Genomic DNA, 26,288 nt, shown 5'->3' with positions numbered 1-26,288 from the left:
TCTTGGGGCACTTATTTGTCTTAGGAACATCTACACAAAGTACATCAAGCATTTGAGCAGTCTTGTAATCTGTACAAGATAGGCTGACAAATACACTAATTATAACATATGATTATTTGTATTTTAAAATACCCAGACCTGTTAGATGTGTCTGCGATTTCACCATTTACACAAAGATTTTCCATTTATTTTCATTTCTGAATGTGAATATTTATCTGAAGACCATTGACAGAATGTCTTCTATAAAAAGTCTATTTAAGAGCCTTCGTCTCCTTGACTCTTTCTCTCTTTGTTACTGTATTTAATTTCTTTAAAGCTGTGCTAGTCCAGAGGACAGCTTTTAGTTTATCATTACGGTCTTGATTTTCCTTTAAGGTCCCTCGGTGTCACCTAGACAGTACTACAGTACTAACAGCAGTCGCCCATAAAACTGAACAGGCACAAAGCTCTAGGGTTATCATCTCCACCAAAAGCCTTTAGACTGTAGGAAAGACTGTTTATAGCAGGTCATGTGATTAACTCACATGAGCTAAAGCCATCTGGCTTCTCTTACTGATGCTTATAAAGTTGTGCTGAACTCTAGCTAAATGCGTGAGTTTGCTCTTGTGGTAAATTGCTGATCTGATCTGTGCGTATGTGTGAGTTTGTGTACACCGTGCATTATTATGTTTTGATACGATCAGGAACAGAGAAGGTCAAACTCGAGCGAGCTTGCTTTACGCACATTCGGAGACACGCACTCATGTTGTGCCACCCCTGTGAGGTATATTAAGCTGGTGAATAATTGGTTCATTTCCTGTGTCTGTGGTTCTTCTGTACAATCTATCACCCCAAGCACATAGACTCTCAGCTACAGTTTGACACATCAGGGGGCTTAGAAAGTGTGTGTGTATTATTCTATTGTCTTTATGCTATATTTTCGACGTTTTTACATATATGTGTATATATTTTATGCATATGTGTGTGTGTGTGAGAGAGAGAGGCCCCTGTGCAGGCCGTGTGAAGCCCATCTGGGTGTATGTTAGTGCAGTATTCATCAGTCTGCCTGTAGCTGGGGCCAGATGGTCGTGCCTCTGCAAGCCACTCAGTAAGTACATCACAGATCTGGGCATGTGGGCCAACCGCTCTACTACATCTTACTTAAATAGTCCCTCTCTCTCGCTCTCTGGCTTCCTTTGTTCCCTCATCTCTCTTTATATGTACAGTATATATCACTGTGATACTGATACATTAGTATACATTAGGGAAAGCATTTGTTACCCACAATGCAAACACATCACACTTACAGTAAACACAAGACTCATTTCTCATCACTTCTTCTTTTTGTAGTGATCAATGGGGGGGCAGTTTGACTGAAAATCTCATTTTAATCTGGAAATACATGTGTAGATTCTGACAAATGTGAAATAATGACATGCTGTGATGTAAGATGAATATAAAATATTTTAGATTCTGCACTATTTCTAGGCCAATGTGACAATCAGGGATGTAGTCAGGGTTTTATATCTACAGAGGTCCCAAATTCTGTCAGTCATGTAACATTTCTTTTATAAAACAGCTGACAAACATGAAATGCTATTTACATCTTATCCCACACTTTATGGGCGCTAACTGAAGCGTTGCATTAAAATTCATGCTATGCAGCCTTTGTGAACATAAAGCCCACCTACTTTGATTTGATTGGTCATCTCAAATATTTTTTTACATTGATGAGCGGTGACTGTCACTGTGAGTGACAGCTGAGGCAACTCAGATTAATCTTCATGCTTGGTATCTTTCCAGCACCAAAGAAGAGTTAATAGTATATATATATATTGTTACGACCCTTCTTTAGCTCTTAATAATCTAGGGATTGAGAAGGGGAACATTAAACCAGTTCGGGCACCTGTCAACCATATCACTGAATGAAATGAGAAAACAGAGAGACACGAGAATCACATGAAGTTAATTTTAATAATTGTAAAATAACCATTTTACATCAAGAAAACCAATATTTAAACAAAGATAATTTTTAGGAACTGAGGAGGACAAAGGGGAAACCTGGATTGTGCCAAATAAAACAACAATCAAAAAGGAAACTAACTAAACCATTTCCATCTACTCCTAAACTAAAAACAAAAGATCAAAGAAAAAGTCTTCAACGTCCGTGACGTCGTAACTAAACTACTCTAACTAATCAAACCAAAAATACAGAGGGTGGCACAAATCCCTAAACTAGTGTGCATAGACAAAATTAACTCTAAATGTGTGCAAATGTATGTCACGTGACATGCTTACCTAAACCCCTTTTTCTCCTTCCAACTTAACCCAGCTTTGAAGAGTTTTTTAAAACTTCAAAAGCTCACACATAAGGAGTTAAATCACAACAGGCAATATTCACATGACAAACTTACTTAACAAAAGGCACAGCACAAACAAAATCAAAGCAAAAAGTCTCTCTCTTGCACTGGCAGTAGCATCTCACTTAAATAGCTCTTCTCCAGGTGTCAGGCGTTGGGATGATTAGGATCACGCCCTCACAGGGCACATCCAATCAACTCGTCACAGATGATTGACAGGCCAAACAGCAAATCAGCAACGGCCTGTTAGCGACAGTGAAAGAGAGGCAAAAAGACACAGAAGAGAAACAAAACACACAGAAATGCTAACAGTCCCTAAGGACGTAACACCCCCACATTTAAAATCAAACTCATTGTTTGATAAAGAAAACAAAAAACACTAAACAAGGGAATTCCTATCATACCCACATACCTAAAAATCAACCCCTAGAAAGAGCATCGGCAAGGATGTTCTCCGAACCTTTCTTGTGATGAATTTCCAAGTGATAATTCTGAACAAACAGAGCCCAACGCATCAATCGTTGGTTTGCATTGTACATGCGAGACAGAAACACAAGGGGATGATGATCAGTAAACACAATTGTAGGTAAACTGGAAGAACCCAAATAGACTTCAAAGAACTGTAAGGCTAGTAGCAAGGCTAGGGTTTCCTTTTCAATGGTAGAATAATTTCATTGATGTTTATTGAATTTACGTGAAAAGAAACAAACTGGATGGTCCACACCATCTTCACCCTCCTGAATCAGGACTGCTCCAGCGCCTACTGCGCTTGCGTCGACCTCCAGCTTGAACGCACGATCAAATTGAGGAGCCGCCAGAACTGGACTGGTACACATCAAAGCCTTAGCATTCTCAAAGGCCACCTGACACTCTTCAGACCACACAAAAGTCTGCTTGGGGCTGAGGAGGTTAGTAAGAGGAGTTACTACGGTGGCAAAATTCTTACAAAAACCTCGGTAGTAACCAATCATACCCAAAAATCGTCTTAACTCTCGCCGTGTAACAGGTACAGGAAACTTAGTAATAGCCACCACTTTTTCTTCTACCGGCTTTACTTGCCCATTTCCTACCTGCTTTCCTAAATAGGTCACAGTGGCTTGACCGAACACACACTTAGCGAGGTTAAGTGTTAAAGACGCATGTTTTAAACGTTCAAACACCATACGCAACAATGACAAATGCTCTTCCCAGTCATTAGAAAAGATCACCAGGTCATCCAAATATGCCTTACAGTTTGGTACCCCAGCAAGGACGATCTGAATCAATCGCTGGAACGTAGCAGGGGCATTTCGTAACCCGAATGCCATAACCTGATATTGTAAAAAGCAATCCGGAATTACGAATGCAGATATGTCGGATGCCTGTGGGGTTAATGGAACCTGCCAGTAGCCTTTAAGTAAATCAAGTTTGCTAACAAACCTGGCAGAACCAATACTGTCGACACAATCCTCCATTCTAGGGAGCGGATAACAATCAGGCACTGTGATCGCATTGACTTTTCGGTAATCCGTACAAAAACGAAAAGAACCATCAGGTTTCTTAACGAGAAGACATGGGGAGCTCCACGGACTATAACTATGGCGAGCTAAATCATTCTCTAACAAATAGTCAGTTTCTGTCTTCATAGCAGTTCTCTTAATCTCGTTAACTCTATACGGATGTTGTTTTATCGGTTTCGCACCTCGAACATCAATATCATGCTGTAACACCCTAGTCTGGGAGGGGACATCAGAAAATAGAACGGGAAATGAGGTGATGAGAGCTGCCACATCATGTCTTTGCCCATCAGGTAGAGAAGATAACTGAGAAGTCAGATCGGATAGAATAACGGAGTTATCCAGTTTACTACACTGTTGAGGAGTATTTCTCACCACCAATCCATCCTCATCAGCATTCATGTCACCTTCTACAACAGACAAATCTTTTGATGTTATCAATACGGCTGAATTGTCAGTGACCAGCTTAACAGGTTTACATACATCCCGATCATGGTATGCTTTAAGCATAGTAATGTGGCAAACACGAGTCTTGCGCCGCCTTTCGGGAGTGCATATAACATAATCCGTATCACTTAGTTTCCTAACTATGTTATACGGACCAGTAAATCTAGCAGACAATGCAGACCCTGGTATTGGTAATAATACCACCACCTTGTCATCAGGTTGAAAAGACCGCGCAACAGCGTGTCTGTCAAATCGAGCCTTCATCTCCGACTGCGCATTTTTCAGGAACTTACATGCAAGATCACATGCACTATGCAGTTTCTCTCGAAATCGACTAACGTAATCTAGGACATTCGTTCGTTTCTCCGTTTTACTCTCTGTCATCTGTTCTTTTAAAACCTTTAAAGGTCCCCGAAGAGTATGTCCAAAAACCATCTCAGCCGGACTAAAACCAAGCGATTCCTGCACACTCTCACGTACAGCAAACAATACTAAGGGAATTCCTTCATCCCAATCTCTACTTGTGTCCATACAGAATTTTCGAAGCATGGATTTTAAGGTCTGATGAAACCTTTCGATTGCACCCTGGCTTTCTGGGTGGTACGCACTTGAAACCCGATGTTCAATAGACAAAGACTTTAGTGTTTGAGTAAAAACTCGCGACAAAAAATTTGTACCTTGGTCTGTTTGGACAACTTTAGGAAGTCCAAAGGTAGAAAAGAACTTAGTCAAAACTTTCAAAATGACAGGAGCCGTAATCTTCCGCAATGGAATAGCTTCAGGAAATCTGGTCGCTCTACACATTATCGTACATAGATATTGATTACCTGCTTTCGTTTTCGGTAATGGTCCGACACAGTCAACCAGTACCTCTTCAAACGCTTCTCCTATAACCGGGATAGGAGACAGTGGAGCAGGTGAGATAACCTGATTCGGCTTTCCTGCAATTTGACAAGTATGACACGTACGACAAAATTTGGCGACGTCCCGCTTCAACCCAGGCCAAAAAAAATGCTGAAGAATACGCTGGTAAGTTTTCGTTACCCCCAAATGTCCAGAGAGCAAATGTTCATGCGCCACACACAATACATGAGAACGATATTTATTTGGAACTACCACTTGATATACCACATTCCAGTCCAAATCCTCCTCTACCTTAAAACACCAATTCCGCATAAGTAAACCATTGCCTATGAAGTATGCAGTATTTTTTTTCTTTGCAGCTTCGGGGCTAATTACAGCTGATAAACATTTACTCAAAGAGGGATCACCGTTCTGTGCAATAACGATTTGAGAACGAGTAACAGGCAGATCTAATGAACTACAACTTTCAAGTAAATTATCAGAATTTTTCACCTTAGAAACATTTTCACCATTTATCTTAGTTCCACAGGGTTTCCCATCACCTGCTAACGCCGATCCCATCAGTGAGTCAGCCAAATCAACTTCGTCCAATCTTTTACCTGACTGAGCACGAGTAACTGCACAAGCAGAAAACACATCAGGATGCAAATCAACCACATCAACAATTGGACAAACCTGCGGAACATCAGTCACCTCTGGAGCTGGCAACACTTTGCCTCCAGCCAAATCGTTTCCTAAGATGAGTGTAATTCCTTTTATAGGGAGTGAAGTACGAATTCCAACTCGCACGACACCTGAAACTAGTGTACATTGTAAATGGACACTATGTAGAGGTACAGACACTACCTGCATTTCTATCCCACGAATCAAAATGTTTGAGCCACAATAGGATTCATCCGAGAACGGTAATACATCAGACAGCATAATTGACTGCATAGCCCCTGTATCTCGGAGAATGCAGATTTTTCTCCGATCCTCTTCCTTTCCAGATAACGAAACAAATCCTGGCATAACAAAAGGTTTATAATTTGTGTCACAAACATCAGTACAACATGATAATTCAGACGGTGGTAAAGTCTTCACTAATGCAACACTCTTGGGGTTCTTAGACTGCTGCTTACGTATAAGCACCGGGCAATCAGCAATCAAATGTCCAGGTTTATGGCAGTAAAAACAATCCCTTAGCTCTTTCGATTTCGACATCCCAGACTTCTCCCGAACACCCTGAGTTTGAGATGGACTAACAGTCACGCTCTTTTCAGTGCGTGTCACAAAAAAGACACCCTTATGAGTGAGCATGAACTCATCTGCTAAAACAGCAGCTTGCGACAACGAACTAACCTTCTGTTCGTTCAAATAGACAACCACACGTTCGGATAAACATCCCTTAAATTCCTCAAGCAGAACTAATTCTCTTAAGGAATTAAAATCATCAGTTTTAGTTGCACTACACCATTTATCAAAGAGAAGTGCCTTCTCTCGGGAGAATTCAACAAAGGTTTGAGAAGAATTCTTCTTATGGCCTCTAAACTTCTGCCGATATGCTTCTGGAACTAACTCGTAGGCACGTAGAATTGCTAATTTTACAGCATCATAGTTCAAACTGTCCTCTAAGGAAAGGGTAGAGAAAACCTCCAATGCTTTACCACATAAGCGACATTGCAATAACAAAGCCCAACATTCTTTTGGCCACCGAAAAGACATAGCAATGCGCTCAAAGGCACTAAAGTATGAATCTACCTCAGTCTCACGAAAATGTGGCACTAAGGTAATATTTTTACCAACATCGAATGACTCTGTTGCTACGGATGAAGCAGACGTCGGGGTAACAGTAGGAGTAGGCACTACAATGGGAGAACGTTCAACAGTGGCAGCGGGACTAACTCGAGGGAGATCTGGTAGCACAGCGGACCCTCCCACAATTCGCATTGCGTCAAGCTCCAGCTGTCTCATTTTTACCTGCGTCTCCGCCTCGATTTCAAACTTACGAATTTGTAACCGCAAATTCATCTCTGCCTGCTGAGCCTGCACCTTTTCCTTTGAGTCAAGTTGCAAACGGGCCAAACGGACCTTAAGTCTCGTTTCCTCTTTTGAGCAGACAGACATAGGGGAGAATGGTTCAAATGGAGGCAACCCCTCTCTGACCTCAGCCTCCGCCATAGGCGTTAGCTCCTCCTCACTCACATTCTCACTCCTACCAAAAGTATCCACCTCTACACTGTTCCCAACTGTAGCATTCTCCGGCAACACAAGCACATTCAACTCCACCAATCGATTATATACCACAGACTTAATCTCTTTTTTAAGAGCATTTTTATTTACTGAAATCTGAAAATGACTTGCTATCATCACCAAGTCATCCTTCCTACAACTATCTAACTCTTCTAGCGAGGGACTTTCAAGAAACCTTTCCAAACTAAACATAACCATCCTGATGACGCTGTTCAACCGCCATACAATTTCTCAATACACACAGTGATACAAGAGACGGTGTCCTGAACTGGTTCCTTATTAATTCAGTTGAATCCCGGACGAGCCCCCATTATGTTACGACCCTTCTTTAGCTCTTAATAATCTAGGGATTGAGAAGGGGAACATTAAACCAGTTCGGGCACCTGTCAACCATATCACTGAATGAAATGAGAAAACAGAGAGACACGAGAATCACATGAAGTTAATTTTAATAATTGTAAAATAACCATTTTACATCAAGAAAACCAATATTTAAACAAAGATAATTTTTAGGAACTGAGGAGGACAAAGGGGAAACCTGGATTGTGCCAAATAAAACAACAATCAAAAAGGAAACTAACTAAACCATTTCCATCTACTCCTAAACTAAAAACAAAAGATCAAAGAAAAAGTCTTCAACGTCCGTGACGTCGTAACTAAACTACTCTAACTAATCAAACCAAAAATACAGAGGGTGGCACAAATCCCTAAACTAGTGTGCATAGACAAAATTAACTCTAAATGTGTGCAAATGTATGTCACGTGACATGCTTACCTAAACCCCTTTTTCTCCTTCCAACTTAACCCAGCTTTGAAGAGTTTTTTAAAACTTCAAAAGCTCACACATAAGGAGTTAAATCACAACAGGCAATATTCACATGACAAACTTACTTAACAAAAGGCACAGCACAAACAAAATCAAAGCAAAAAGTCTCTCTCTTGCACTGGCAGTAGCATCTCACTTAAATAGCTCTTCTCCAGGTGTCAGGCGTTGGGATGATTAGGATCACGCCCTCACAGGGCACATCCAATCAACTCGTCACAGATGATTGACAGGCCAAACAGCAAATCAGCAACGGCCTGTTAGCGACAGTGAAAGAGAGGCAAAAAGACACAGAAGAGAAACAAAACACAAAGAAATGCTAACAGTCCCTAAGGACGTAACATATATATATATATATATATATATATATATATATATATATATATATATATATATATATATATATATATATATATATATATATATATATATATATATATATATATATATATATATATATACGATTGAACACATCCTTGATGAATAAATGTGTTTATTTATTGAAATAAAAATCTGACTATCCCCATACTTTTGAACAGTAGTTAAGAAATAAATGCAGCTGCATGGGGCATGTTCTAAGCCACATTTAAACATGCATTTCCCATTTGAGCACAATGGGCCCACATCACTGCACCACGGCTCTTCTTTTTATTTTTTCTTGTTTTCATCACCATCTCTCACCATGTTTCTCTCTCTTCTGCCACTCTCATCCTCAATCTAAGCTTTCAGGTTAGATTTGGTCTGAAGATAATTGGCAGGTGTTTTTTTGTTTTATTTTAATGCATTTAAGGGGTTGATATTGTTACATGATTTTGGCAAGAGAGGCCATTGGCATGTAGGAGATTCAGCTGGCTGACGAACAAACACACACACACACACACTCACACACACACAAGCTGAAAAACACAAACATACAGAAAGGCAAATTACCAGGGAAATTAGGGGCAGTTCTGGGCCCTCACCACTTAACCCAAAAGCCAATGAAAGAGAGGGAGTTAGGGATGAAGAGATGGAGCAGAGGCCTGAACCTGCTGTCCATGATGAAACAAGCCAGTGGAATTTAATTTCCCTCCGGTCAAGAGATGCCAATAAACACTATTGAATCCTGTTCCTGCCCTGACATGATAGGAATTTAATTTGAGACCCACAGGGATCTTTCTCTCTTTCTGTCTGTCTGCTTTACTGGAACACTGCCCCACTCTCTGTTCTGGATGTTTGCATGGGCTGACAAAGGACAGAAATGATTGAAATTCCTAGTATGCATCCAAGAACACACACACACACGCCCCACATAGGTTGGAAGGCATCTCACAACATACCCCTCAGAAACTCCAGTGATGTAGCCTTGATCTGGGCCCTTCAAAGTTGCAAAGAATGTTTTGCTCTGATATGATCTTGCTGCGAAAGTAAAGGGTGAAAAGCAGAAGTCAACCACAGAATATCAAGGAGAGCGACTAACTATTTTGTTTATTATTATTATTATCATCATCATTATTATTATTATTTTAATTATTATTTTAAAAGTGCATGATTACAAAGAGGCACTGTACTCTGTCTGCTATACTACTATGTAATTTTCAGAAATGTTCATGTTATGACTGACATTAAAATTATACATTATTTTGTCTAAATTATTATTTTTTTTAATTACATTTTAAAAATGTCAAATGTGAAAAAAAAATATCCAGTATCTTTAGTGTCACATGAAATCATATCCAATATGCTGATTTGATACATTTATTATTATCAATGTTGAAAACAATTGTACTGCTTAATATTTTTATGGAAACTTCATGCATCCCCATCCCCCCAAACTCCCGGATTTCTGATGAATAGAAAGTTCAGAGGAACAGGATTTATTTGAGATATAAATCTGTTACATCAATTGCATTGTCATTATTTAATAATTTTGTAATTAAAGTATTGTAGTTTTCATGTGGAAGATGCTGAAAGGGGGTCACTGTGAACCAGGGGGGAATGTTTCAGTGGAAACTAGTTCCTGTACTGGACTGGACATCCATTAGACAGAGTAAATTTCCCTTCATCTAGACACACCAGTCTGTCTGAGTATAACCAAACTGCCTTATAAAAAAAATTTAATGAGTTACTCATTAACTGGGACTTTGCATGCTCTGAAAATTTATTTTCACAAATCCTTTGAGGAGCATAACTGATGAGGCATTTTCTTGTCAAAGATTTTAAAAAATGCCATTTTTGATGCCATTCTTTCCGTTTTTAAATCTCAAAATTAGACTAAAGATAAAACTTAATGGCTTATGGAAATTCTTCTCTTTTTAATACATGAACCATTTCAAACAGCACAAGCAATTGAGCCATAGGACAGTTAGGAGAAAAAGAGTGAGAGATATCATTGTTTAATTACCATGGAAGTGACATGGAAAGCAGGCCGAATTTAAAAGGTACTCAGTAATATTTTTTGTCCAGGTGTTTGTACTTGTGCTTGATGGAGACAAAGTGAGAGAGAATTTGTTTTAATGGTTGAACCATGAAACCTGGTGCTCTGTTTGCTGTCAACCTGTGTTTAATGTGCTGAATGTGAGAACTGTTAAGGTCAGTGAGCAGGCAGAGAAAAGCCTCTCTCTCCTTCTGTAAAGGGGGATTAAAGTGGGAAATCTAAATAGTTGTTTTATGGATATGGGTGTCACCTTGTTCTCTTCTCCTCTACAAAGGTTGAATAGCACTGCTTTGAACCCACGACACCCCTAATTAGACCCTCAGCTCCACCTACATCCGGCCTCACATCTTTCCACATGTGCTCTCATTCACTCATTCAGATTCAGCTTTCATCACACTTTTTATTATGGGCACTTAGCGATCAGTAGTTGGCACCTATTAATGGCGTTCTTGGAAATGTAAAAAAATGAGGCATATTTTCTAGTAATGTTAAGATCTCCTGCTGTAGCATTGTGTTTATTCAGGCACTCATAAATGAAGCAGTAATATTATTAGGGGTTTTCAAGATGGAATACAGAAGTGATGGTTTTGATGAGTTCACAGATCTGAGAGGAAGCTATAAAGTCAGATGCTTGAGAGGAATTATGAGGATGAGAGAACCAGCATGAGATCAACTTGTCTCGCATATCTACAATCTCCCGGCCACATGGGAATATCTCTGCAGGACTTCCACACTTAGGAGAGCCACAGTCGGCCAACAGGTGGCATCGTAAAATGCAGTGTTACTGCGGCATATTATTATTCTTTGTCTGAGAGTGAGAGTAATGATACTGCACTGATTCACACACAATTTCTAAATGCCAAGTGCAGGTAGAATAGGTTTAATAAACCTTAATTATGCACTCTCTCTTTTCAGAAAAAGATGAAAGACTTGACACTTGATTTTCCATGTCTCGTATAAGAAAAGATGTCAGTGCACAATTTATTTTGGGAATAATTTGGTATGAGCGAGCTAAATCTGGCAAAACCTCATTTTGGGGGAGGTGCTCATTTGTAAAAACAAAACATAGTTAACAGTATATGTATAAACAAAAAATGTATATAAAATTAAGTATGTTTCTTTTCATTTTAAAATGCATAAAGTTTTCTGTTAGGGTAGTATTTATAATAAGCTGTATATCAAAGCAGTAAAAGTCTATGGAAGTTACTCACTTACTGTCAGTGTTGGGAAGGTTACTTTGGAAATGTAATAGGTTACAGATTACAAGTTACCCTGTTTAAAATGTAATAGTAGTGTAACTTTTTCAATAACTTTATTAAAGTAATGTAACTAATTACTTTTGAGTACTTTTTGATTACTTTTCTAAATTTGTGAACATTATAATAAATAAAAGCATATATATCAACTCAAATACAGTTATCTAATAAGCATGTGTCATATGCTGTTTAATAAACTCCTGAAACATTGGTGTTTTTTTTTTTTTTTAAAAACAGCTGTCTCTTTATATATGATATGATGATAGTTTTCTCAAAATAAGTAAAATGCATGAAGTGACAGAGCAGTTCTAGAAATTATGTGTATGTGCTCGTGTACTCATATATTGAGACGGCAGAGGTTGAAAACACTGCGAGCTTCAGTAGGCCTATGTGAAGTAAATTAAACTGCATGTCTTTGCCATTAATTTACAGGAGGGGCAGACTGGGAAAAAAAATCAGAATGGAAAATTCAAACTCATACAAACAAATTCATGGACAATACTATTTTTTGTATGGACCTGACATAAAAAAGGTTTAAATCTTTAATATGGGGACATGTCAAATAATTAAAAGTTCTCTCCTGAACGGCACCTTCACTTCCATTTTTCTCTTCAGTCTCATTATTTTGCCCTGTTATCCATCTTAATACTCAAGATTGAACAAAACTGTACTTTACAATACAATACTCTACAATACTACAATATATTTATAGAAAAATCCTAATACTGTACACGAGTAATGTTTTTCCCTTACAAAAATTTACCATGCTTTTATTAGCCTATATAAAAGTACAATAACCTTGTATGGTTTTTTTGTTTTGCAAATGGATTCGTATTTATTTTTAAATAAATAAATTTATAAAATAATTTTAAATTTTTGGTTACCACAGTTAAACAATAGTAACCATTTTCACTGGATTTATAGTAAAATAATAAAATGTTAATTTTCGTAAGGGTTGTGTCAAAAAAGCATCTTTACAGATTAAACTGACCTGAAACCCTGAACAGTAGTTCTGCTTCTCTGTTCTAGCTGTGCGCTTCCACAGTCCACTATTTTCTCTCTCTTTCGCATTGATTACTTGGAGTCTGATCCAAACCGTTTGGCGGAGGCGCGGAGAGCGCGCGAGTCACGACTAACAGATTTATTAGAGATTTAATTATCAAATGGCGGATTCGCAAATGATCGCTTTAGTACATTCGGCAGGCAATTATACAATAATGATATTAAAATATTGGGACAAGTTGAGGAAGACTGAGGAAGCTGGCAGGCCACCGGGAATTGTCCCGGTTCTCCCGGTGTCCAGTACGCGCGTGATTTCAACTGACACGCAGAACGTGCAGGAGTCATATATTGCATTTTGGGGGCTTGATATTCACAGACACCAGTCCATGTCATGTTTTGATTCAAGTGTACTTACCTACTTTTGATTTAGTCATCCAAAATGTGGCATATTCCGTCCGCGTTAGGCATTCCATTTTTCTGACTGGATTCTACGAAGCAGACTGTGTTTCCGCATCCCGGAAATTATTAGGGCGTATATCTTAGAATAGTCAGTGCAATTTGGGAAAGAAATCAGTTAAATCTGTATGTGGATGTGTGTAAATATTCAAATGTAATCCCCTTTGTAATCGTTAAAAAATGCATAAGTAACTGTAATTTAATTACTCATTTTTTCTTAGTAACTGTAACTAATTACAGTTACATTAATTTTGTAATTAAATTACGTAACGCCGTTACATTTAACTAGTTACTCCCCAACACTGCTTACTGTATATAGCTAAGTCAACATGCTTGTGTGTGTCTTCACAGATCTACAGACATTATTTATTTGTGTCTCTATCTGTATGCTTAATTAAAAACAAAAAACAAAATCAGTTGCTTGAAAATTGAAAATGACATGATAAGCCTTCAAACAAGTAACATAACACATATGATCCTTTTTCAACCTGTGGTTTAAATAAAATAAGAGTGAAATGAAAAGAATGAGAGAATTGACTGCACATTTAATTTGCTAAGATTTGTAATGGAGCAGCATTAAGAAGATAACCTACACATGCTCCATAAATGTATTTGCATGTGCTGTTACAAAACGCTTACATTTGCAAAAGTAGATTCAGGAGTAAAGCAGACACGGTACTGGTATGGCATGTATACATGGAAACTTTCAACATAAATGATACTGCTATATTGGCTGCTACTGTCTGACATTTTGTGAAAACCAGATGGACTTTGGAGACAAGTGCATGCATTACAATTAAGGAAGTGTTTTCAAAGTTTAATTTGAGGTCGCTTTTCACTTTTTTTTATAAGATTCATTCTTTCTGCTGAATGTTACTTGTTTAAGCTAATGGAGATACTAATTGGAGATACAGAAAGCTTGCGGTCCGGATGCATCCTGTGAACATGATGCTGTGTTTGTGGCAGAGGGCAGGTGGTTGTCAGATCACTCAGCCAATGTTCTGTCTTTTGCAACCCCACGACTGGGCCTGTCTGGCGTGGGTGTTGAGTAAGTGCAGAACACATATAACTAATTCTGATGCAAAATGCATCCAAAAGCAATTAAGAGTTAACATCTGTTGTTTTGAGTCTCAGGGACGGGGCGCGTGTTAAAATGACAGATGTACAGAAAAGCTCTTCTCAGCTCTCTCGTTTCACTCCGCCACACATCTGTGAGACTAAATTTAGGGTAACATTTTACAGGGGGCCTATGGGGGTGATGCATTTTGCGAATGAGTTGTAAAGCCCTGTGGGGAATTTCATTTGTAGGGATGTAAAATGAAACAAAATGTTTAAAAAAAATCGACTTACTAGGTTGCCTGAATGACTAGTCAACTTTAAGCCCTGTTTAACAAGACTGGTTTCAGGTTCACCGAATCATGACTAGATGCATTTTTAGGGAGGATTTACATAAGACACATTTGTTTAAAAACAGCTGCAGGTACAGTACTCGGAAAGCAACAAAATGCAGGATGCATTTTCACAAGTTTGACTTTTAAATTGACATTTCCATGGCAAGAAGCTTAGAATTTTTTTTTAATGTGTCACAATGGTTGGGTATATTAATGATGCTATGCTATGCTATGCTATGCTATGCTATGCTATGCTATGCTATGCTATGCTATGTTGTTATGTTATCACCCCAGCTTTCCGGAGGTCGTTGGTGATTTTACATTTTAGGGTTCATTTTTAAAGCTTTTATGATTTGTCTGTCATCAACTACTGTTGTTTTTCTCAGACAATCAGGTCGTCGTTGGTTGCTGATATCTCTGGTAGTTTCCAAACTCTTAATTTCTTCACCCCCTTTCTTTATCCTATAGTTCTAATTAACTTCCTATTTTCTTTTGTGTGCCTCATAATACCCGATGTCCCATTAACTGCATCACATCCACCTCATTCATGATCCACTCCCACACGCTGCAGGGCTGAGCGAGACATAAAGTAGGTCCTCTGGCCAATTGTGAGGCACATGATCATTATTATTGTCACACAAGTCAGCTTTCTCTGTATTATGTAGAAACTTGTTAACAAGCTCTATTAAACTGTTCCAGTGCTATTCTGTATACGAACTCTCTCCTTTCAACCCACACTATCCCAAAAGTTTCCTTTATCAGAAGCTCTGTCAAAAGTAACAAGAGTGTAGTGTTAAATAGCTGCTACAGAGTGACCTTTTCCACCTAGTTTTCCTGTAGTAAATGTTTAACCGTACTCTGGAAGCTCCGGTAATGATGCTCCAGAGAGATGTACTCTTTGTTTACAGTACGTGTGTCTGTGTGTACCGGATCAGTCCGCACAATGTGTTTGTATGGTTGATGTTGCTCCCTGAGGTCTGTATAAGCACACCTTTTATACTAAATGAATCGCAGGAGCCTTTGAAGTTACTGGCTTGCTGAATCTCATGTGAAGTTCGCAACAAAAAAAGAGATGGCATCCCTAGAGGAAGAGTTTCAGCCTATACTGTGTGTGTGTTTGCATCCATTCGTGAACATGTTATTAGTGAATGTTACATGGTGATATATCAGTCTCAAATCTGAACAGCTTTGATTATTAAAGGTGAATGTGGATATCACTTTCTGAATCTTAATTCTTAAATAGATTGTTTACACAAAAATGAAAATTCTGTCATGATTTACACGTTGTTCTAAAACCATGAGAATGTTGTTAATCGTTGAAACACAAAAGAAGATTGATAAGTTTCTGTCCCTCCACTGAAAATCCAGTTAACCAAAAATTTCAAGATCCAAAAGGGTTATAAGGCACCATAATTTTTTTTATTAGGCAGTGTAATTCAAATCTTGTGAAGTGATACAATCATATAAAGTGATCATATCTTTTCACAAGACTCTTCTCAGTTCATATGGATTCATTTACAACAACTTTCAATAGAGGAACAGAAACCTCTCAGGTGTCATTAAAAACTAGTAATTACAGCTAATTAAAAAAAAATTGGTTGTCTGATTTCAGTCTTGATGGTCAAATTCAGCTAGGATAAGACAGTCTAAAAATAAAAATGCTTAATTGATTTTATGTGCCATCATGTACACTTCCTTTTGTGGTGAAATCATTTATTCTTAGAAAAGATCTGTGTGATTGTCAAGTGTAGTTGTCTAATTAAATTATAGCATCCACATGCATAACCGATTCTCTCTCTCTCTCTCGCACACTCTATCTCTCTCTATCTCTTTTTTTAGGACTACCCTAAGAAAGAGAAAGCCATTGCAAAAGCGCTGGGGGATTTGAAGGCTAACTTCTATTGTGAACTATGCGATAAGCAGTACCACAAACACCAGGAGTTTGACAACCACATCAACTCATATGACCACGCACATAAACAGGTAAACTCCAGCAGCAGCTGGTCTAGCTCATTAGATGGAGAAGCAGGAAAGAATGCAGAAATTAATGTTTGGAACCGTGAATAAACTCTTTCCCTACAGTCTATAAAACCATTACCACTTTCAGTGGATTTTCCTGCAGATAGTCTCTTTAGTCGGTTGAACTGTGTGTGTTCTGGTAACTGATATCATTTTAGGGGAGGTGTTGTGCTGTTTGGGAGGTGTTCCACCCACAAAGAGGGGCCAAGTTTGATTGTTGCGTTAACAAAAAGTTATACAAAAATTCTGCACCTTTAATTATATTTCATTATTTAATTAAAGTAGCAATTTCCATAGACACAAGTGCTACACATTTTTATTATAGTCAACATTCTGATTCAATCTGATTCAAGCAAAACACGATCAAATAGATCTGCTGTATGGTTTTATGTGTCACATCCATCTGCTTTCTGCATTTTAATGGTTTTTTAGAGTGCTTTTGTCTATTGATCATTCATGTGATATGTATAAACAGAAATCACTTTAAAACTCTTTAACACTACCTTTCAAAAGTTTGAGATCAAAGGTTTTTTTTTTTTTTTTTTTTTTTTTTACAGTAAGTTACTGTAAGGACCTGTAAACTGTTAAACAGATTTATATTTCAAATAGTAATTGCTCTTTTTTTAGCTTTAGCTTTATGTGCAGTACTTTTATCCTGGGTGCTGTCAGACAAACTGAGCTTCTAACAAGGAACAGCACACAGAGCCATTAAACTCTCTTCATCCTTCAACTTCACGTCTTAATCATCATAAGCCCATCGCTGCATCATTACAGCACAGTCAAAAAATGAAAAATATAAAACTATACACTAATGAAACATTTCATATGTACAGTTGCATGAAATTCAAGTGTAAATCAGAGCGTGAGGGATACAGAAAGAGAGTTATGTAACTTATTCTGAGGGACTGCTCAGTGACAGTTACACCAATGACAGAGAGAGGGAGAAAAAATACTTAAACATTGTTGTGATGGATTTCATCTCAGTGCAAACATGGCTCTGATCAAACCACAGATGACTGCACACTTGTTCGCCATGCAGATGTGTCTGCTCCTGTTATTCAAAGTCAATGAATCAGAGATGAATGATGCCAGCTCAGCTCGAACATCCGTAATATTCCATAATCAATCATGAGAGTTTCAGTCGAGTGTTTCACATCTGTGCTTTGTCACGGAGAAATTAGCATGTCATTCTTGTTTCTGTTTAATTAATTGTGACCAAATATTGTTTCCCTTAGTGTTATAGGTTGATATTTCTCATCTTTATGCAAAATGTAATAAATAATGCTATTTTATGGCAGATACTGTAGTAAAACATCAATATGTCATCAGTATGACAAAATATGTAAAATAGATTCATTTGAAAACATGTATCAATACCTAATTGTTAATAATTGAGCTTTGTCGCTCATGCAGGAGACACATGTTAATATATTCTGATGTACTGCTATGTTATAAGATATGAAATATAATATCATAATACATAATAACAATTACATAATACATCACAATTATATTCTTATATGTTTCTCCTGCATGAGCACCAAATCTCAAAATGTCAGTATAGGGGTGACCCCGAATATTTGACGAATCAATGCTTTGATTCGTCTACCAATCTAACAGTTGAATATTCGTGGGGTGTTATTGATTATACCATTTTGACTATACGGGGAGCTCAAATGTCTACTTTCACATAGAACTACCGGTTTTATCCCAATAAGTTAATATACAGCTTATTATGATAAAGCTGCAAGAATCTGAAAAGAAAGAAGCTTCAAATTAATATTTTAAAGTGCGTGATATAAGATGTATTTGGTTTTTAGTCAAGCACTTCATTGTAGTACTACGGTTATATATACGGTTATACAGTTCAAACTACAATGCAGAATATTAATAACTATGACTGGGAATGTTATATACATACTATTATAATGAGAAGACCTCTATACTAAAACGCTACGAATTTTTAGAGTTTAGCTGCTGTGTTTCTGCAGATTGTTTCGTAAATAACACGTTCACAAAAGGAGTTCACATTCAGAGCCACGCAGATACGTTCATGTGCATTCGGGCACTTTTTGCAAATAGCCTTTAAGTCTTAATATTAACGTTATGTTGTATAAATAAGAAGCGTATTCTATATGAAATTATGAGTTGAATCCCATTGATTAAAAACTGAGCGCGCGCAGCCCAACACAGAAATGCAGAACATTAATTGCTAACATTTTTGACTAACGTTATAATGAGAGCTATTGTATATTATTACACTATTGTAAAAAAAAAAAATAAAAATAAAATTGTTAATTGTTATGGTTTCAACGACGTTAAGTGTTAGGTATCTGTTAATCAAAACATAAAACATTATTTACCCTGTTTATATCTGCAAGGTGTTCGTTACACATTTTCCCTATGTGTCAGTAATTATGTGAGTCGAATGTCTGATTTGACTCTTGTTAATGTATTTTGCCCCGCCCCCAAACATATGATTAGACTATCAGTCGAATATCGGCAAGATTTGAAAACTCTGATTCGACTATGAAAATTACAATTGATCATTTCATAATCATAAGCATTTGATTTTCATTTTCAGCTCATAAATCAGTGAACTTTTACATTTTTACCAATGCACATTGTTCAGGTACAAAAATAGCTGAATATTGTACCATTTGAGTGTTTTTTTTTTTCTCTCGCTTTTATACCGACCAACTCATTTTTCCAGCAAAATAATGTTGTTAATCTGTGAGCTAAATGCTAAGACTCTTTGAGACACTCTCAACTTCATGTTCAAAATTCAGTTTGGTTAATTTCATTTTATTTAATGTTTTTGTGGGAGGTCTTATTGAGGCCTAAGAGAACAACATTAATGGAAAGGATACCAGTCACAATTTTAAAACAAGGAATTTACTATTGTAGCTCCAAAAAAAAATCAGTTTTTCTGTCTGTCTGTCAGTCTGTCTGTCATTTTATCATTCTGGCATATGAAGATTAAAATTTATTTTTCAAACGGAATCTTTTAAAAAGGGTTTTGTCAAGCCAACAGTTTGTATTGACAAACTTTGCTTTTCTCATTACAAATGACTTTTATACTTTCTTCTCAAATTCAAGATGTGAATTGGAATTTGAAAGACATTCTCAACAGTTTTTTTTTTTTTTTTGAATGATGCCAAACATGTGATCCCAAGCTTAAAAACAAGAAAATTTCAACCTAATGTGAGGGTTATAATATGACAGAGAAAAGAAGATTAAGAAAAAAGAGAAGCAACTATTAAGGAGAGTCAAGAGGACATTTTTTGAACAATTACACTAGAGACAGAAGTGCAGAATCTGAAGGGAATCCCCTGCTAGACTCCCATGGCTGAGGTGGATTTCAAGCAATAGAGACCTGCAGATATGAGCTTGGAGATAATCCATTTTTCATAAGCTACAGTCACTGGGGAGGGAGTGGGGGGTATTTTAGAGGAAGAATTCAATCCAGTCTGAAGGAGTCCAAGCCGAGTCATGTCTGTGTTTCTATAAAAAAGTGCAGCAGGCTGTTGAATGCTAAAAAAAAAATAGCTGAGGGACTCATGAGAGTGTGTAAGTGTAAGGTCCTCAGGTCATTTAGTGTGTGAGGGTGGGGGCAGCATTGGGAGAAGAAAAAGAGAATGTATTTTTAATGCTGCACAAATAGTTCATTTGTCCTTCTATGAATGGTTTCTGTGTGGCTTCGCACTCAGGAAGTGTTTAAAAGAAAAAAGAAAAGAAAAGAAAAAGTAAAAAGCGGTGGCTGCTTTTCAGATGAAAGTGGTGAGTCAGCAGTCTGAAATGAATGAAAAGATAACAGATATAAGAGGACGAGGGGATAAACTCAGACAAATAATTGCACAACACTTCATTTGCAGCAGATGGAGGAATTTGTATGATTCCTCATGAACTTTTAAAAGCCTGAGGGTATTGAGAGCTGCTCTATTATGTAAACAAACACTTGAGATGTCCCAGTCATTACTTGAAACCGCATTGCTAGTATCTGATAATACAATAATATCTCTGCATCTTCCAGCAAGTCAATATCTACTTCTGCTAGAAAACTGAATAGAAATGTACAAGGCTTATATAATCGATGTGTTGTGATACTTGTTTGTACTAGCTATATTGACATCATAATATCTCTTTTCCAAATAATATTTTGAAATGTACATTTTACATTTTATATTCCTGTGATGGAAAAGCTGCATATTCCAGTGTCACATGATCCTTCAAAAACCATTCTAACATGCTGATTTGCTGCTCAGTTATTATCAGTTATTATATGTGCTCAATTTCTAATAATGGTTCTTATAGTTATCAATTTTCAAAACCATTTTTGCTGCTTAATATATATATATATATATATATATATATATATATATATATATATATATATATATATATATATATAGTCACAATTCGACTGAATGTACCTTACTGAATAAAAGTATTATTCTTTTTTTTTAAATAGTACTTTGAATCAAACCCAAACTTTAAATAGTAGATTCCTCAAAAATATCAAGCAACACAACTGATTTCAACATTGATAATAAGAAATATTTCTTGAGCAGAATCATCATATTAGAATGATTTGACTTGAAAGTAAAAGATGTTTCATAAAAATGTGTTACAAAACTCCCCAGTCTACTCAAAAAACCTTAGCAGCATCTTTCAGCCTGTGTGTATGTGTGTATGTGTGTACAGCAGGAGAAACAGCTTCTGTATGGATGAAAGCTTCCCCGAAAGCTCTTTACCGCACCTTCCTACAATATCTGGTTCCAAATTTCCTCTCCTCCCTCTCATACACTCACATCCTCTCTGCTTCAAAGGGTCTCCTTTCCTGATCCTCTCAGGCACCTTACGCACGAACTCATTACACCATTCAAACATATACAGAACACACAAATGTTACAGATCACATAACCTGACAGCCTGTCATCTTAGGAGCTGCTGAAGAGGGTCCGAAGGAGTTTTAGCAGACAGCTTTCAGACTGCAGCCCCATGCTAACACTGAACACATGAGCCCCGAGCTCGGAGAGCATCATTTGGTGGATACTGGAAATGTTTTTAATGGATTATCTGCCGGTGGGGATGAGGATAATCCACAGGTTGATGCTTTCCTGCTGGGGTGAATGAGAGTGACAGTTAGTCACTCACATACAGTAATCAACATTAAAGTGTTAGTTCACCCGAGAATGAAAATTCGTCCATCTGCTACTCACCCTCGAAGCATCCTAGGTGTACTGTATGTGACTTTCTTTATATTAAAAATTGTCTGGTCAAGACGTGAAATAAAGTGAGCGCATCTATAATAAAACGTCCCTCACATGGCTCCAGGGGGTGAATAAAGCCCCGAATCCATGCGTTTTTGTAGAACATAGACAAATTAAAATTTTTGGGTGAACTAACCCTTCAAGTAGAAACACCAGCCTCCAAATCTCGGCCCTGGATAGCATAGTTATTCGCTCGCGGCTGTCAGGAAGAGGTTTATGGAAGATACATTGTTTCAACCGGAACACTTTAGTTTGAATTCCTAATTGCTGGATATGTGCTTCTCATGTGTGGGGTTTTATTATATTTCCAGGAATTTTATTAAATGTCCTCCTGAGCCAAATGCTCCAGCTCGGCACGAAACTGTCCATAGCGATGGTTTGCGGGTAGAAAAAGAAGAAAGAGAGGGAGTTTTTCATTTTCTTTTCAAGTAAATGCCTGAGGCTTATTGCTGCATCTCTGCACAAACTGCAGTTGGCCACAGAGTCAGCATTGATGAGATTAGGCTGAGTGTGGTTTGCGCAGACTCCCAGCAGAGAGTGTTTGCACTGAAGGTGGCATAATAGGTAGCAGGTTTTTCATCTGGCAGGCATGGATTTAGAGATGTTGGAATGTGCTGAATAGATGCCACACAGCAGAGCAGAGGTAATGCACAGCCATTAGTAATATTTAATGGGCAAAGTGGCATGTTATCTGTCTTTGTTACAGATTTAAGTAAGTAGAAAGAGCCCTTTACTAACACACTGAATGCTAAATAAAACTTTTCTTCAGCAGAAGCAGCACTACTAGTGCAGGTACTCGAGAGAAAGGTATTTGACAAGATTTCTTCATGAACAATGTGATTTACACAAGCAGAACAAGTAAAGACATTAGCATTTTTACAGAAATTATATTTAAAATAAAATTGTTCTTTACAGTTTCCTCAAAAATACTAAGCAGCTCATCTTTTTTTTTTTTTTTTTTTTTTTTTTTTTTACATTAATAATAAGAAAAAAAAGTTTTTTTGAGTTACCACATCAGCATATTACAATGATTTCTGAATGATCATGTGACACCTAGTAATGGCTGTTGAAAATTCAGCTTCAGGAATAAATTACATAAAACCAGAATGTAAACTGTAATAATATTTTATGATATGTTTTTGATCAAATAAATGCAGCCTTGGTGAGCATTAGAGACTTTTTCAAAAACATGAATAAATCTTACTGACTCCAGTCTTTCGAATGGTATGTATACTTTTATTTTTATATTAAATATTTCTTGTAATGGAAAATTTTGCCATTAACTGTGTGACTGGGCAGTCATTATAAGGCTGTCTATTGATTAAAATCTATAACATTATATGCTGATTTTAGAGAGAAAAAGTGTCAAATCGAATAATAGAATATAAAGATAATATTTAGCATGGCATTAAATAACCTTTATCTAAAGTGACTTTAGTAATTAGTCAATTGTTTGGTTTATTTCAGTATCACTGAACATTTGCAATCGATTTTCAGTTTATCAGTCTGTCTTTGGCAGAATTAGGATCCATTCACAGGCATCTTTTCTGCTTTTTTTGTTCCATGAGTATTTTAAGATTCAGTGTAAAAGTCTATACAGCTGCTGAACTTTTCACAATGATTCTCTAAACACAAGAACTCATTCATCTCTCTCTCTCTCTATCCATGATTCTGTTTCCTGTTGACAGCCCTAGGAGAATAAGCAATACACAGTGTCTCTCTCGGTCTCTCCGTCTCATCCAAGAGGAGGAGGAGGAGAAGGAGGAGGATAGTGTTAGCAAACTGACCCTGCTCAATGACAAAGATAAAGTAAATAAGTTGATTCGTGGGCTGCAGGAAGATCCAAAGAAGGGGACTGCCTGTTCAACAGTGCAGTGCACTATATGGGATGAGTGGGAGAACGAGGAAGCAGTGCGCTGCTCTCTCTGTAGACTGCCAGGATGAGTAGGCTCTTATTGTCTTCTGCCCTTGTCAAACGCCTAGAGCTCTCCAGGGTCTCGGCAGCCCAGCTGAGGCTTTATTCATCTCCACCTGCCACATCCCGATAAAGGTACAAGAGAGCACAGTGTTAAAAAAAGAATCCGAGTCAGAAAGGTAGCGAGGGAGATATGACTCATTTTGAAAGCATCAGAGGACTAGCCGTAACAGGGGAAGAACAGACTGATGGAACGGTGTTAGACAACTTGCACATACAGACGCACACAGACACAGGTGTGCAGTCTATTCCATTTCAATGCTTCATTATGCAGAGAATATTCTTTCTGTTTCTTAACTCCGTTTGATGCTTTTCCTCGTCTGTGTGGAAAGAGAGAAAGGCAGTCCCACCTGTTTGTTGTGTGAGGTTTGGAGGCAGGCTGACTAATGTTGCTCTCCTGTGCTCAGTGGCTCAGGAGGTCCAGAGACGCCTGTCACAATACAGCAGAGTAAACCAGAGGAACTAAAGCATGAAGGACCTCACACACATACTCTCATACTCGTATGAATAGGCAGGTGTTTCGGGTTAACTCGATGAACAGGCTGTTGTAGCAGACCAGCTATTTATAAGTTAGCACAATGAGCATAAATTTAATGCTATAAAAATGGCATTATCTGTTCTTGGGTGAATTATATTTATAAACGCTTTCAGGAATTTAAGATTTTTCCAATTTTGCAGATACTGATACTTTTGCAGATAACTATTTTAAATGTTGAATTATAGTTTAGAAAATAAGTCAAATCTGATGAAAATGGACTCACCCTCCGGCTGTACACGATGTGCATGAGTTTACTTCTTCTTTGGAACAGATTTGTAGTAATTTAGCTTTGAAAAACGTGCTCAAAATGGCTAAAATATGAATACCCGTGACAGTGTAAAATGCACATCAGTTGAATTCAGAACTAATATGGCAAGTTGCAATGTTGTTTGGCCACCCTATAAAACCAACAGCTACAACACGTTAACACTAGCTGAGAGCTGCATGGTTTCAAAAATAACCATTATAATCAACAGAGACCCCTCAACTGAACTGAAATGTAAACAGTAGTTTTCTGCTTGGAGATTATTATAAACCATGCCAAAGATAGTCTTCAGTAAAAATGATATAGCAGAATCTCTCACTCTTGGCATGTAACACTGTTTACATACCACCCAAGTATGCAAACAATGAATTTAACCATCCCTTTTGTAGAAAGATCTGCACTGGAGTTACATAATTGAACAAGGCAGCCATGATTGGCACTGAAGCCTGTAAAGATGACAGCTGTCTGCATGACCCATGCTGAAGGTAGCAGATGAACCGCAATGACTTTTCAAAGTTGTTCAAAAATAAATAAATAAATCTGACAGAAATCCAGTTCTTTGCAAGCCTGTTCCCGGTGAAATGTTACAAGGTGACACTGCCATGTCTGGGCTCTGTGAGGTGGACAGAGATGTTTCAGCCAATTAGGGAACAGCCTGCTCGTGGCCCAGTGCTAAAATGGCAAATCTGCTAATATCTACAGTGAGCCTGAGTTCACAGTCAGTGTCAGCTGTCAGATCAGATTTCACACTACCATTGCATATGTATATGAATATGTTTGTATATGAATCAATGGTTAGTGTTATAAGACATGTGTGTGTGCGTGTTAAATGTTTGTTATGTGATAAAATGCTGCTCTATACTCAGTCAGGTCATATGTTGTTTTTGTACAGCATTACTCATTTATTTGGGAAAGTGAAGTGCGCAAAAGTGTGTTCATGACTCAACTCTTTTTCATGACACTGTGCTTGCTCAAGGTTGTGATATAAGGTGGAAGTTGACTGTAACTCTAGGCACAACAGTATATTAAGGCGGTATCTACCCGCCCTGCAGATTTGTTCCTAAATATTCCAGTGAGTAGAAGAAACAGACAAATATACAGAAAAAGGGTGTTTTTTTAGCTGCTAATTCACTCAAGCAAGGAATCATGAAAATGGTGCAAAAATGGCAACAAAATCTCTGCTAAACTGCATTTTTATTGCGCTAGTCCACATTTTGGACAGGTCATATTTTACTGGGATCCTTCACCACTGTGATTAAGATATTTGAACCTGCTATTTAAAAGTCCGAAAGTCTGCTCAACTTCATGGCACATCCAGATAATGTTCTTCTCCCTCATTTGATCATCATCTAATGAATTACTGCTACCACGATCAATAGAAAACATATATTTTAAATGAACTTCCATTTACCACATTCTGTGCACCTTGTTAGTTGTGGCAAGATTTTTCATTTGTAAAATAGTAATTTATATAATGTTCATAATTTACATAAAAA

General features: G+C 37.5%; 1 protein-coding gene across 1 annotated transcript in view; it reads left to right on the top strand.

Annotated features, from left to right (window-relative positions):
• Nucleotides 1–26,288, top strand: part of LOC128031219 (G patch domain-containing protein 8-like) — a 96,454-nt gene that overhangs the window by 58,934 nt on the left and 11,232 nt on the right. The window contains exon 2 of the mRNA XM_052619501.1: nucleotides 16,562–16,705. Within this exon, the coding sequence (XP_052475461.1) occupies nucleotides 16,562–16,705 (144 nt within the window). The remainder of the gene's footprint in view (nucleotides 1–16,561; nucleotides 16,706–26,288) is intronic.

Source organism: Carassius gibelio, chromosome A16, assembly GCF_023724105.1.
Source record: "Carassius gibelio isolate Cgi1373 ecotype wild population from Czech Republic chromosome A16, carGib1.2-hapl.c, whole genome shotgun sequence".
NCBI lineage: Eukaryota > Metazoa > Chordata > Actinopteri > Cypriniformes > Cyprinidae > Carassius > Carassius gibelio.
This window is presented reverse-complemented; position numbering and strand designations above follow the sequence as displayed.